Raw genomic sequence first — 15,679 nt, forward strand, 5'->3', positions numbered from 1 at the left:
GGTGTCATGTCAGTCTTATGCACACCCCTTCAAGTAAAGTGTTACCTATAATATAATGTAATTTAATGTTGTGTAATTTTTCTGTAGATTTTAAAACAAAGCAATGCCATTGTATCGCAGAACTAACTGGATTAAGGTAATTTATTGTATTTTAGTGCCCTAAGGTGTGAATATAAGACTAAGCGATGACAAACTTTTTTCTGTTAGTGAACATCTGCATTTGAAGAGGATCACATGAGAGTTTATGAACATCCATGGCCTAAAAAGAGAGTTCAGATTGCCATTTTGTGATTTTTATAATTATTAGCAACTTCACATTTCTACAGTTGTTCAGTGAATATCAGCAGCCTTGTGCCTGTGGCGGAATCATGCAGATAGTACAACAGCACTCTTAGTGTGATCCTGTTTAAATATAACATATTGTGCAATTATATTACAGAATGGTATTCTAAACTCTCAGTTTTAGAGATGATTGTTGCACCCTAAGAATGACCATGGAGGGGTGATATCCCAGTATAAAAAAAACAAGGGTCTCACCTCAAGTCGTGATATTGATGGTGGAAGAGAACACTGGTCATTCACTCCCCCCACCTACAATCCCTGCCGGACCTGAGACTCAAACCCACAACTTTTGGGTTACAAGTCTGACTCTCTAACCATTAGGCCATGACTGCCCCCTAATGAATGAGAATACTCGCACATTCACAGAAAATAGCGTAGTTCCTCTTTGCAAAATAGCTTGTGTATCATTTAGTTTTGTGCATTTTTGACGTTCTCTGAAATTCTGGTCTTATTTCCTTCACTGTTATTTTCATTACTCTTGACTTTTGCTATTGGTTGGATTTGGTTTCTAATTTGGACCATTCTCTGGATTTGACCCTGTGTTTCTGTGAAATCCTGAGGTTAAACTTCTGCAAATGAGTATTAAATCATGCTGTCTGAATCATACTGAAGTTGCTAACAAAGGCTATATATCTTGATTCAAGAGGAAACTTTTATTACTCAGGTTGTTTGTCATGTAGCCTAGTTCAGGAGACTTGAACCTTCTGTTTACTAATGTGTTAGAAGTTTAAATTGTTCATAGCAGGGTAAAGTTTGACATTGTTGAGATCTCCTTTGTGTTTTTTTTTCTAACACATCCTAAAACATAGTGAAATCAATGACTTATTATTATGACACAATGTCAGAATAATCACTGTTGAGAACAATAAACTTGTGGGTTTTTTGTTTTTAACAGCATGTGGTTAGGTTAGCCTGCAAGTGTTTCTAACCACTGTTGGCAGAGAAGTGTTAACTCTAATGGCGGCACTTGTCTGTTCTTGTGATAGAGAGAAGCAGAGAGGTGGTGCGATACATGCTCACACGTTCGCACAACAACCGAAAGTACCTTATGCTCCTCCATTACACTGCATTTCGCCGCAGATGATCTGATTTGCCGTAAATGACACAGCCTTCACAGTAACATTTTAGTGGATTGTTTGTTTGTGGCTTGTGTTCTTAAGTTTGCACGCATTAAATATGTGTTTGTGTGGGTGTTTCTTGTTTTTTTTTACAGAGAGAAACACAGCAGAGTTACCAACAAACATTTATTTATTCAACACATTATATTAAATATAATAAAGCATATTAATGCATCATGTTTTGGAATTCAAACTCCTGCTTCAGAATATTTCCCATGTTTCCAAAAATGACTACCAAAATTTGCCAAGATATCAAAGTCTGTATTCAAAAGTCCTATATCTAAATATGCACATTTGATCAAAGCTAAAAAAATAAATAAAAATAAAAATCTCATCAAATTCTTCTAGGACCAAATGATCTGAGCTGCTTTCCATATTAATTTTATTGTTTATTTACTATTCATTACAAAACTAAGTTGAACCTCCATGGAATGGACATCCATGGAATCTTTATAGGCCTATTGGACAAAAGGTTATAGTAGAAAATGGTATTTTAGATTATTTAAATGTTCTTCACACTTTTATCACTAAATAGTTAACCCTGGGTCATTCTAAACCCCAGATAAACAGAATCCAGTGTTATCTATCTTTTCATTTCACACTGCTCATAATTTACGCGGGGTTAACAGTTAATTCTGGGTATTTATAAAATGACGTTTCACACTGTAAAACGTTAACGTTCTTATTTGCATATTTGCAGTGTCAGTGTCATTGATTGGACGAATGCAGCAACAGCCTGTTTATATAATGACTTGCGCATCCTCTTATTTTTGCAGTCTGTACATATTGGGAACCGTAATGCGGGGTTAAGATTGCAAACATGGGGCTAACCCTGCTTCAGAGCAGGTTTCATAACCCTGCTTCTAAATCTCAAGAGTGTAACGTTCCTTATAAAATAGGTAGTTCCGGTTCTTGAGTCTGATTGATTGAGCCGCGTTCAAAGCTGTTGTAAATTACTCTACAAACATACACCTTTGACCTCATTACAACAGTATTCCTGTGCCACTGCTCTACCGATCAGAATCGAGGACTGAAAATTTTGGTTTTAAAATAAAGAAATATGCCCCAAGAAGCAGTTGTTTACAGTGAATTTAGAACAGCTAAGGGCTGTTGTTAGCACCTATGCATATTATATAACCAGGGATGTAACGAGGGATGTGATGATTCAAGTCTTGTTGAGATGTTAAACGAATCACGATACATTTGGGGGCGGGGGTTTAAATGAATGTACAGTATCTCTGAGGGGAACTGACTGCTTTCAGAAAAGTTTAGATGCATCTCGCCTCTGTGTAACATTGCTGCTTGCAGCCAGTAACCACAGAAACGCTATATCGCTGCTATTCCATAAGCGCCACATATGTGCGAGAGTGAATTTGCATTCTCATGCAGTCTGTCTGCTTTTATGTAGTTTTATGTAGCATAATTTCACAGAGCTAAAGTCAGACCATTCTGCTTTTGCTTCAAATGCATTTTCTGTACAAGGTGCATTTTCTGCTGGAAAATGTGGACATGCTGATATTTAAAAAAAAACAAACAAAAAAAAAAAATGTATATAAAAATATTTATTTTATTGGTATTATTTATTTATTTGATTTGTTTTCCAATTTCAATTTATTTTAGTTATTTTACATATTTCAAATTCACAAAGAAATATGCAGCATTTTGCCTGAGAAATAACAAAAGAACACTTTTTCATTTATAATTTGTCTTAAATGTGAGAAATTCATATCGTGAATCGTATCGCATCATGAGTTGATTAAGTCATTACATCCCTAATTACCACACAATGCATATATTAAAGGCAAAATATATGTATTAATATGTTACTTTTTTTTTAATGAAAAATCATTAATTCCATCCTTTTGTTAGAAAAATAGTCCCTGACAGTGATAGTAAACGAGGGATCCTCAAATCTGGCCAACGAGATCCATTTTCCTGCAGAGTTTAGCTCTAACCCTAATCAAACACACCTGAGCAAGCTAATCAATGTCACAGGTAGGTGAGTTTGATCAGGGTTGGAGCTAAACTCTGCAGCGCATTGGCCCTCTTTATAATTTGTCTTAAATGTGAGAAATTCATATCGTGAATCGTATCGCATCATGAGTTGATTAAGTCATTACATCCCTAATTACCACACAATGCATATATTAAAGGCAAAATATATGTATTAATATGTTACTTTTTTTTTTATGAAAAATCATTAATTCCATCCTTTTGTTAGAAAAATAGTCCCTGACAGTGATAGTAAATGAGGGATCCTCAAATCTGGCCAACGAGATCCATTTTCCTGCAGAGTTTAGCTCTAACCCTAATCAAACACACCTGAGCAAGCTAATCAATGTCACAGGTAGGTGAGTTTGATCAGGGTTGGAGCTAAACTCTGCAGCGCATTGGCCCTCCAGGGCAAGATTTGAGGAACCCTGCAGTAAACGGTAATAAAATGTTCCTGTAATATGCCTTTTCTGATGGAGCTCAAATGAGACCAGATACTGGATCTGTTCTCACGCGCTGTTATTTTTCATTTTATTATTTTTTATATTTTTAAACAATATTTAATATTTCCTCACGCACATACACCATCTTATCTCTCAGCAGAGTTCTCTCATAATTTAAACCAGACCAGTTTGCGGACATAGCATGAGCTCGCCTATAAGAAGCACCATTAAACAGTGTAACTCGATGAACATACTTTACCGTACCTGAAACAGAACATTTTTAAATAATATTCCCTCTGCACTTCGCACACATCAGCATTTCTCCTGCATGAGAAGAGTTTCTTTGACGGGGACAGGGTTGCCAAACAAAACCAGCCCAATTGCTATTCAAAACTAGGCCAAAACTAGCCCAATCGCGTTTTTCTCAGTGGTTTTTCCTCCGTTGAGTGACCCCTTCATCAAAATTGCATTCCGGTGGATGGGGGGAGATAGCTTTAACCTGTGCTTTAACCTGGAAAAACCAACCCACGCCAACAGTGTAAAAGTAGCCCAGTTGGCAACACTGAACAGGGGAAGGGCGTGGTCTCAAAATTAAAGGTGAAAGACGCAAGCATAATGCCAGCAGGAGTCACTGCTGAAATGCATAATACATGGAACCGCGGCAATACTGATGTAATGAGGTCAAAGGTATACATCTGTAGAGTCATTTACAACGACTTTGAACACAGCTCAACCAATCAGAATCAAGGACCGGAACTATCCGTTTTACAAAAAGGGCTTTAGAATGACTATAACCTGGCTTAGGCGCTGTGTGAAAAGCCATTTGGTTCTTTTAGTAACTGATCACTAAAAGGTTATTTGGGGAACCTAAAATGGTTCTTCTATTGAATCACTGTGAAACCCCCCTTTTGGACCCTTGGGAAAGGGTATTTAAATATAAATGTGAACTATGAAAGAGCAGCCTATGAGAAGTGCATTTTTCCTCTGGCCCACTTTAGCACAGGTGATTTCTGGGAAGATTCCTCAGACTGTGTTATCTGATTTGTGATCTGATTACAGAGTTGCTCCCACTCATACAGTATTATGGCAATCAGATGAAATATTTTATTGTATAATGTATTTTCAGTACACGTGTACAAACTAATGCATCTCCACTTATATTGTTTTGATTATACATGTAATATCCCATCGTATATTGTGTGGCAATCAAAACCAAGCTCAAACTAAAAACCACCGCATAGAAGACCCTAGAAGACCACAGTACATCGTTCAGGTCTGAGATGCGGAAAACCACAATAAAGTGGCCTACTGATCACACATTATTTTCCTTTGAAATTGTTCCCATTTGAACTTCCTCAGCCTGCTGCTGCCAACTCATTCTCAAACTAATAATAACCCCACTAATAATAAGTGGAATTTTTTCATTGTGTAAGCATAGGGCATACTGGAGATCAAATCATCTTTGAGTTGTTTGGTTCAAGCTCTTTTTAGAGTTAATGTAGTAAAGTCAGCAGAGAGGTAAACAAAGAACTGTCAAGAACTGTTAAGTGTTTGTGTGAGGGGAAGGTGAAGGTTTTGTTTTATGCCAGCAGAAGCAGAAAAAGGTAATTTCTGATTGCGTTGCAGATTGCAAAGAGTGTGTGCTTTTTCTAATTTGTAGCAGTTCATCAGACATCTCACCACACCAACACACATTTGATCTGACAACGGCTAATATCTATATGTGATTGGAGGGGGGCATGGCTAACCACATCCTGTGTGACTGCATCTGTCTGAACTATGCACAACATCTGCACACGAATGAACTGACTGTGCTCTTTTTCCTAACCTCATTTAACATGCAAGAATTGTCCAGCAACTTAAATTCAGTTACATAATTATACGCCTAAACTTGAGAATTGGCCAAATTCAGCCGTGTTATAAAGAATGCTATAGTAAAGTACCACTTAAACTACAGTATATTTATATTTTTAGTGTGGGGATCTAAAAATATTTTTTTCTAATGTTGTTTTGGATCCCATTGACTTTAATTGCATGGGCATAAACAGCCAAAACATCTTCTCTTGTATTCCACACAATAAATAAAGTCAAACAGGTTTGGAGCAACATGAGTGTGAGTAAATGCTGACACAATGCTATTTTTTGGTGAACTATGCCTTTAATACATTTCCATTAGCTTTTTGATTGTTTTTCTTAATTTATCACATTGGTCTCTGGAGTACTGAATTCTTTATTGAGCAATCAAAGAGTTTTATACAAAGTAAACTGGACATTTCAATGTTGGCCATTTCAATGTACCAGCACTATTTTAATGTCTCTTGCATCACCCGATGCACACAATTAGGTGCCATTGGCTCTTATACATCTCAAAAGGATAACTATAAAGTTGTAAATATGGCCTTGGACGACTTCTGTACTCATTTTTTTCAGAAACATAAAACCTTAGATGGCTCAAAAAGAACAAGGAATGGTGAGAGACACAAATATACAAAACCATGTTTAATACTGTTATTGCTAAGCCGTTTGTTTTTGTTGTTCAAATTAGCTATTTTTCTTACTGCAATCTGTAAGATCATCTAAAGCCGTCTTTCTGCTGTCTCTGACATTTGCATACGACTGTCGCTTTTCACCCCCCTCGAACAAAACGTCCAAAACGGTAATGAAACAGCTGTTGCCCTCCACTTAATCATCATGAATGAATAATGAATGTATGCATATCCACACAAACCGAATGACCGCCAGTAATTCTGAAGAAAAAACGGTGGGTTTTCTAGGGTTAATCCATGTAAATTATTATTTAAAAATGATAACATAATTATTCTAGACCTGATAATTGATAACTGCCCATGTTACAGAAGCAGTGTTTAAAGATTAATAATTTAGTGGAGAAATATTGGCAATTTTCACCTCGTTCTCATAGTTGTATTTATTCATTTATTTAATTTATTTATTATTATTATTATTATTTATTTTTTTGGAGAAAACAATTCACACCTGGTCTGGTGGTCACATATATTTCAACACATCCAAAAGCTCAAACTGGTTCCAAAACTTCCAATACAGTTATGATCAGAACTCCACACAGCTCCCATAGCGTTATTGGTCTGTCAATGGGCGGACATAGTGAAGGTGACAGTATGACAGTAAAACAATTTAAATCAAAATCAGTGCTACACCTACATAGTATTTTCGTTATTTACTTTTTTAAGCTGTAGCTGTGTAATTAGCCTAATAATGCATAGCCAGACTGTCATTATCAAAAATTAACCCCTTCAGGATAAAAATGTCCTGATCGATCTTTTATAACAATTTATTTTTACGCTCTGGTGATCCCCTACGTGACATTTTTCTAACATAGTAAAGAATTAATAGAAACGATCAAAACAGCCTCAATCATATATTTGTAGATTATGGTTATAAGGTCACATTAGTCTCATAATTCTGTCAGCTACATAAAACAGCAAAATATCACCATCAACACATCACACACTGCCAAACTGCAATCTTGTTGCACTAAGAAAAAGCTCTCACATGACAGCCGTGGTTAACAAGACAGGAAGTCAGCATTTTCATGTGGGAGAAGATATGAAATTATAAAAAAAATGGAGGAGTGTACAACAGCGTCACACTGCTGAAGGAAACAAAAGGAGGAGAACTCAGACAAGTGAAAGAGAATGAGTGAAATTTGATAGAGATAAGCAGATGTGAAAAACATTTGAAACTAATCAAATCAGAATGCCTTACTTTATCCTCAAGACTTGGATAAAGTCAGTCTAAATCAAAATTCATAGTACGGAAAAAGAATACATGGCATTTCAGAATTGCTTTTGAAAATTCTACTTTGAAGGTGCTGTTGCTACAAGTGCATTGAAGTGCACATAACCCGTGAGTATAAAGATAAAGGACATTTAAAGGTGAGAGAAGAGAAGTCTGACTGAAGATTTGTAGCGATGGCGAACAGCTGGACATTGATGGTGGTCGTCCTCCTAAGTATCTTTATGGCAAGAAGTCAGACAAGAGGCGAGTTTACATACTTTTTAATATTATAGTCTCATTAGTACTCATTAGTACTCTTTAGTACTCTAAGATACTCTTTGGTACTTTACTACACTTTGTACGTGGATGATTTGGCCGTCTGATCTAACATCATCTTTGTCTGGTATCGATACTTTTTGTCTATTGTCTATTTCTAATGGAATTACATACATTTATAAGTGTCCTAAAATGTCCAAGTACTTTTTGGGTATTTGCTTTATGGTTAAAATCTTGGCATTGTTTAAATCAGGTACTGAAAGCGTCAAGTAAATCTTGATGGCTTAGTAACTGCCGCTCATTTGGGGAAAATCTATTTTTATACTTGCAAGGATATTTATGGTGGATGAGAATTCTGTTCTCTCACGTGCATGTGATGGTTTTGTGTTTGTTGCTATTTCGAGAGGACATGCCATGACGAAGCGCTCTTCCTCTCTGGGGGGATTCTTAGGGGGGAGATGAGTTGTTGAGGTTTTTGAGGCTGACAGATGCGTCTGAAAATAAACTGTAAATCTAGAACAAGACCTTAGAGCAGTTTACATGGAACTAAATGACATTTGTGTTGTGACTGTTGACAATAATGCTGTTTAAGGTGGTATGGAATGAGAGCCGTTGATTTAGGCCAGGTGTTCAAACTCCATTTTCTTCAGAATCAGGCCTCATTCATCTTACAATAATGAAAACAAATCATGGTCTAATCTTTGGACAAAACTGTACACCTCTGACTAACATTAACAAGAAATATGACCAGTAAATGTAATAAAGGCTACTACTAAAACTTGATTATCTTACACTTACTTTTGTGTAATGGAAATTAACTGGAAAACTTACTCGAGTGAATGATTGTGTTTACATGTGCTGAGCCTCACATTAACCTGTTACTAACACGCTGTGCCACTAACTGTCCTATAGGAGATCAAGACACTGGATCACATCAGAATCCAGCTTCTGCGGTTAAAAAACTGACAGGTCAGACAACATACACTTTTATTTATTTATGTAAATACACTGCCATTTTTCATGAATAGGATACAAAATAAGAACAGAAACTATTATAAAATATGAAATATTATATAAATATAAAATCTTTTTTTAACCAATAGTCAGTGAAAGCAAGCACTTGACTTTGTGCAATCATTATTTGCCATACTGTTTAGAAGTTTATAGAATCACCATTTTACATACATTAGACATTTTAAACTAGCTGCTTTTAATGTGGAGATAATAGCCCATCTAACATAGTTATCCAAAAAAGGGGCTTGTGCTCCTAATGCTTTAAAAAATAATGGTGACATTATATAATAAGGTTCCATTTGTTAATATATTAGTTAACATTAACTAACAATGAAAAATACGTGTAAAGCAATTATTAATCTTAGTTCATATTAATTTCTAAATGTACTAATAACGTACATTATTAAAATCCAAAGTTTTATCTGCTAATATTAATGAATGGACCTGAGCTAACATGAACTAACAATAAAAAGTTGTACTTTTATTAATTAATGTTAACAAAGATGAATTAATACTGTAACATATTGGTTTATATTAGTTATTGCATTAATTAACATTAACTAATGAACCTTATTGTAAAGTCTTACCAGAATAACATTAACATAATATTGTAAACTGTATTGATGAAAAGTACCAATTGTGTTACATCTATTGCCAGAATAGAGCTGCTGTGTATGTCGTAACTCTTTTAGGGTTATAGAAGGAAATGACGCATCAAAGGATAAAAGTAGTCTGGCATGGCTGGGAGAGATACGTTTAGTGTACAGAGAAAAAATGACAAAATGTGTCACACCTATTATTATAACATCCACATTTTATTTTATTAGAATTACATGTGAATAATAATTTAGTATATATATTTGTTTGTTTGGTAGTTTTAGTTTGAGTAAACAGAAATTTTACTCTAATCCAGTATTTAATCAAATTTTGTACAATTTCTTATTTATTTATTTTTCTGCAGTTGTCCAAGAGCAGACCTTTATTTCAGGCAGCGATGTGACTTTACAATGTGACAACCTCACTGTTGTCAAATGGAATGAATTAATTTATATCATCTGGAACATCAGCCAGCAAGACAGAACATGTTGGCTTGGTTTGTCACCCAAGCTGGACGACACATGCAATGATGGAAAGAAGCTGAACAACACCTCAGATGGAGTTTCCCTATTCATTCCCAAGATTTCAATAGAAGATGAAGGATTTTATTTTTGTGATGTATCATATAAAGGAGGAAGCTCTGCACTAAATGTGACTGTAAGCGGTGAGTACAAACACAATTTATTGCAAAAACTGAAAATGTTTGTAGTTTACATAACAGGTTAGGTATAATTACACTGATCTGATTTTACCTAGTTTCAGTCAGTGATAGGCTAGTTATGTCTCTCAGTGTTCCACTGTAGTCATGAACTGCTGATGACTTAAATTCATTGCACGCGCACACACACACACACACACACACACACACACACACACACACATGTCTGGTTTGCTATCCTTGTGGGGACTCTCCATAGGCGTAATGGTTTTTATACTGTACAGACCGTATATTCTATTGCCCTACACCTAAACCTTACCACTTACAGGAAACTTTATGCATTTTTAGATTTTCAAAAAAACTTAATTATGTGTGATTCATTAGCTTGTTTACCCGTGGGGACCTCAATTTAGGTCCCCACCGTGACACGAGAGCTAACAGTGAAACCATACCATACTGTATTATTCTGATGTCATACTGATAAATTAAATTAAAGCTTATTTTTGTTTTTAGTTATCAACGTTTCCACCAAGCGGTACAGAGAAAACAATCAAAGGATTGCTGTCTGTGAATCCACATATACAATGAAAGCACCCACTCTTCATTGGGAACCTGCCTTGCACTTTCCCTCCAACATCAGTTCTGTCAAGAAGCGTGGCAAGTTTTTTATGCTGGAGAATCAAGTATATCTGCCAGAAAATGTCAACATCAGTGAGCTCACCTGTGTGGCCACATACACCTCTGAGTCCGGCTCTGTGCAGCACAAGAGCACACTTTATCTTACAGGTGAGCACACTGTACATGAAATGGAATTGAGAATTGATTTCATAAGTGGATCAGTAGTGAATTCTTCTGCTACAGGTGCTTCTATGTCCTACGGGGTTGATTTTTATAAATCAGATTTCCTAGATCAGCTTTTGATTTTTTTTTTTTTTAATAGCTTTGTCATTTATATTGCTGCTTTTCTAATACATGTTTTTTAAACTATGAAAATTCATCATAAAAATAATTATCACATTTAAAAAAAAAAAAACTGATGATCTAAAAACAGAGTGAGATAATAATACACCCTTTAAACCTCTTGCATATTTATTATTAACAATAATGTATACACATTTTTACACAAAGACTGTCCCTTATTTGAGGCGATACTTCAACAATGACCATCTATCAAAAGTCAGTGTACTTATTTACCAAGGAGGCAACAGTGTCAGTGAAGGGTTTGATATGAAATATGAGATGCAATGTGATGCCCTATGCAATGTGTAAAGAAAAAAAAATCTATGTAAATAATATATATAAAATAAAAAATGAAGGGATTTTACACAACACATGATTTGAGAAGTTTTTGAGGAAAAAAAGGACAGAATTCTTGCATGCATATACACTGTTATATTTATTTATTTTCAAGAGAGGTTACTTTCTCAATGTCCACAGGGTCAAAATTGCCAATATTTTAAGAAAAACCCTTTGATGAAATATGAAGCAAATTTGGAGCAAAATGGTGTTTAACGGACAGCACAAAACATATAGAGTGAATAAACTCACATACAGCACATTAAGTAAAATGGTTTCAAATGTTTTTTTTTTCTTGAAGCAAAATGGTGTTTAACGGACAGCACAAAACGTATAAAGTGAATAAACTCACATACAGCACATTAAGTAAAGTGGCTTCAAATGTTTTTTTTTTTTTTAAGGAATCGGTTTTCCCAATATTGCAGACTTTATATTCTTTTAAACTTTTTTTTTTTGTCTATATTGCATTGTAACATGTATTATATTACAAAATAAACAAATACTCTCTTTTTTCAGGTTCACAAAACTCAAATCCCTCATCTCCATGGAAAAATATTGCCATATCAGTTGGCTCTGTTTGTTTTGTTCTTGTAGCGCTGCTTGCGGTTTACAAACTACGCAGAAAGTTTTATGACATAAGGTGGGATCTTCTACTCCCTTGATTCACTGCCGTTGAGCTGAATTACTTTGCATAGTATGATGATTAATTAATAGACAAATAACTTATTGAAATCTGTTTGTCTTTGCATTGTCTTTTTAGTGCGTTGAAGATGCTTTGCTGCAAATCCAAAATCTCAACACCAGTTGAAGACAAACCACCCCATGTAAGAAATCTCTATCAAACCCTGTTTTTATACTACACCAAACTCCATTATTCACTATAGGGTGTCATTTTGAATGATTCGGTGTGTATTTATTGTAAAAGTGTTTTGTAAGGCTCACTGAAGCGTATGTCTGTGTGTGTTAAGCCCGCTGATGTTGAAGAGGTGGAACCCTATGCAAGTTACGTACAGAGAGTCAATTCCATCTACAACTCCTCAGCTGAACTCTTCAACGCCTGAGAGACACTCACTTTTCATGATGAAACAGGATACCAGAAGAGAACTGAGGGCAAAGATATGTCTGTGTCAAAATTACACATGAAAAACAATACTAGTGGAAAATAGTCATCTCAAGAGAGCATCCCCGAAGCAAACAGCGCCTGACTGAGGAGCAAAAGTCACACTGACTCAAAAGATGAAAGGTGATGACAAAGGAACATTTGTCTTAGTATGTAATGAGGAATAACTGGGACATCTTCAGCATCAGCGATATCACTAATATGTAGATTTGTAGAGAATGAACCTGGTTAGATATTAATCATTTGAACAAATCAAATTTGTACATATTTATATCAGAGTGAATCAAAATCAACTGCAAACAATGTTTTTATTGATAAATACTAAGCAGACCTGATGTAGAGAATCTATTTTACATTGCACATAATTAAAAGTATGTAAATAAACTTTATTATTGTACTTTTCAGAATGGTATATGTTCTTACAGACTTATGATTACGGTCCCCTTTCAGTTTTGAACACAAACAACACAAGTGTGACAATTATTTTATGACCATTTAGCTTGTTCAAATCAAATCCACATTTTTTGTGTGATCACCAAGTCACCAAGCTTCATATCATTCTGATGAAGTTATGATTTAAAAAAATTAAAAACACATTTTTTTCTGTCAAAAATGACCAAACAATACCAGAGGGTTAAATGAACTACTCAGCTCAGCTTTCTCACATATTAGTAGTGTTTGATACCAGCGTTGTTTATTGTATCTGTACAAACAGGCCCTTCTCACCAGTCACAAATGGTCAGTGTTAAATAAGGAGTATGTGAATTGTACCTGCTTAAAACAGATCCGCCTCCTCGGGGAGACTGTGTTGTGTGGTTGTTTTTAATAAAAAGAGTAACTGTGTGTGATTTGTGGTCAAGCAGTGGAGATACAGACCAATAGCACACATACATCTCAGAGACGTCTATTTGACGTCTGCATTTACATCTGGAAGACGTATTTTTTACAGTGTTTGCTCATCTGCAATATGTCTATAAGACGGTTTCTATCAGATGTCAAATAGATGTCTATTAGATGTCTTTAAGATGTTTATGATTTAGAATGTATGTAAAATTGACATCTTACAGACGTCTGTTAGATGTTTGTACACAGCAGATGCTTTCCGGATCAAGTGATCTTTAACAGACATCTTGCAGACGTATGTGTGCTATCTGGGGACCCTTTGAATCTTAGTCCTTTGTCCCCCTGAGAAGAAATCTCACATTGTCCCCTTCATTCAGTGTGATTCAGTGTTTAGGGGAACGATGTGGAAACTTAGGGGTAACTGTACACCAATCTGAATTCTTGTCACTGGAAAGGAAAGATCAGGTACGCCCTCAGATATCACACAGATACTCCTGCAGAAACTGAAACTGGTGGGATGTCATCGACTTTTTTTTTTTGTTTGATTTTGCTGTGGGATTCCCCAAGCACTATGACAGTGTGAATTTTCATTCGATCCAAATTTAGACCTTAAAGCTCTGTTCCTTTGTTATGCGATTAGTCTCTACGATCACAATCTACAGTACATAGCATCCAACATGAAAAGCATATTGCTCCCTCTAGTGGTTGTTTTTATGGTAGCATAGTCTCGTTGAAACGCCATATGAATAGTTGCCCTCAGAATGAGAATTCACTTCAAACAGCTGATTAAAAACATTGATGGACTCCAGTTCATCAATTAACATCTTATGAAGTGAAAATCTGCATGTTTGAAAAAAACAAATCCATCATCAAGGCGTTTTAACTTTAAACCGTTGTTTCTAAAATACAAGTCTATCATCCGTAATAACATGAAAAATCCACCCACCCACATATTTGTTTACAACTGTTTTGTACTGATTTTGCTTGTAAACAGTGCTTGATCTGTGCATATTTCTTTTCTGATTCAGGAGAGATGACTTTTTCACTGGAGAAAGTAATATTATGGATAAAGGACTCGTGTTTTAGCCAGAAAAGGTTAAAAACATCTTAATGATTTGTTTGTTTATTACAAACACTCAGCTTTTCACTTCACACAGCGTTAATTGATGGACTGTAGTTGTGTGGATTACTTGTGATGTTTTTATCAGCTGTTTGGATTCTCATTCTGATGGCACCCATTCACTGCAGAGCATTCATTGGTGAGCAAGTGATGTAATGCCACATTTCTCCAAATTTGAAGAAGAAACAAACTCATCTACATCTTGGGTGGCCTGAGGGTGAGTACATTTTCAGCAAATTTTCATTTTTATGTGAAGTATTCCTTTAACAGGGCTGTAAAGCATGCAAAAAATACAAAATAAAACAATAATAATAATAAATAAAAATAATAATAAAAAAGCTGTTTATACATGTCTATTATTATTGCCTAGGAAAAAATGTACACTGAACACATGTTGACCAAATAGTGACCTTGGGCTTGGAAAAGGCGCATAAAACTTATTATTATTATTGATAGTGGGCCAAATTGACAGTGTATTCTGCCAATAAACAATCTTTTTAGGTTTTTCAAAATTGGAACAGTAAAAACAATTATGCACAAATTATTCATGAAACTACAATAAAATGACATTACTATTATAATATTACAAAATACAAAATGCATGCAAATACTTGCCCCAACAAAAATGTGACAACTTTCACGTTTCCTTTATTATATTATATCCTTATATAATTGACTCTTGCCTGAATGCATGTGGTATTATTGTGTTCACTTGTTACCCAACATATGATGATACTGGAATTTTAGTTTGGAGGACATAAAAAATAATAATAATAATAATAATTTAAAGGGGTCATATGACGTTGCTAAAAAAGAACATTATTTTGTGTATTTGGTGTAATGCAATGTGTTTATGTGGTTTAAGGTTAAAAAAACACATTATTTTCCACACCTACCCCAACCCTAAACCTACCCTTACAGTAATGCAAATACAGTAATTATGAGCTATATTCGCGATTGTGGCTAGAAGGGATACAGCTACAGGAAATAATCAATAAATATTTTTTTCTACCTATTAGATTGTTTTATTCAAGTCTACACCTACCCCAACCCTAAACCTACCCTTACAGTAATGCAGATACATTAAATATTGTTGTTCAGCGT

At 35.2% G+C, this 15,679-nt stretch overlaps 1 protein-coding gene across 2 annotated transcripts in view; it reads left to right on the forward strand.

Moving 5' to 3' along the window:
- Positions 1 to 13,009, forward strand: part of LOC107702772 (cell surface glycoprotein CD200 receptor 1-like) — a 15,558-nt gene extending 2,549 nt beyond the window's left edge. Inside the window, exons 2-8 of one of the 2 annotated variants that reach the window (XM_016505193.1) lie at positions 7,743 to 7,915; positions 8,840 to 8,896; positions 9,903 to 10,202; positions 10,710 to 10,982; positions 12,009 to 12,132; positions 12,253 to 12,316; positions 12,461 to 13,009. In XM_016505193.1, the coding sequence (XP_016360679.1) occupies positions 7,846 to 7,915; positions 8,840 to 8,896; positions 9,903 to 10,202; positions 10,710 to 10,982; positions 12,009 to 12,132; positions 12,253 to 12,316; positions 12,461 to 12,553 (981 nt within the window). In that variant the 5' untranslated portion in view covers positions 7,743 to 7,845 and the 3' untranslated portion in view covers positions 12,554 to 13,009. Of the gene's footprint in view, positions 1 to 7,508; positions 7,916 to 8,839; positions 8,897 to 9,902; positions 10,203 to 10,709; positions 10,983 to 12,008; positions 12,133 to 12,252; positions 12,317 to 12,460 lie in introns of those variants that run through there. The other variant, XM_016505189.1, reaches the window with a different exon arrangement.
- The last annotated feature ends 2,670 nt before the right edge of the window (positions 13,010 to 15,679 follow it).

Source organism: Sinocyclocheilus anshuiensis, unplaced genomic scaffold (assembly GCF_001515605.1).
Source record: "Sinocyclocheilus anshuiensis isolate Anshui unplaced genomic scaffold, SAMN03320099.WGS_v1.1 scaffold1094, whole genome shotgun sequence".
In the NCBI taxonomy this organism is placed as follows: domain Eukaryota; kingdom Metazoa; phylum Chordata; class Actinopteri; order Cypriniformes; family Cyprinidae; genus Sinocyclocheilus; species Sinocyclocheilus anshuiensis.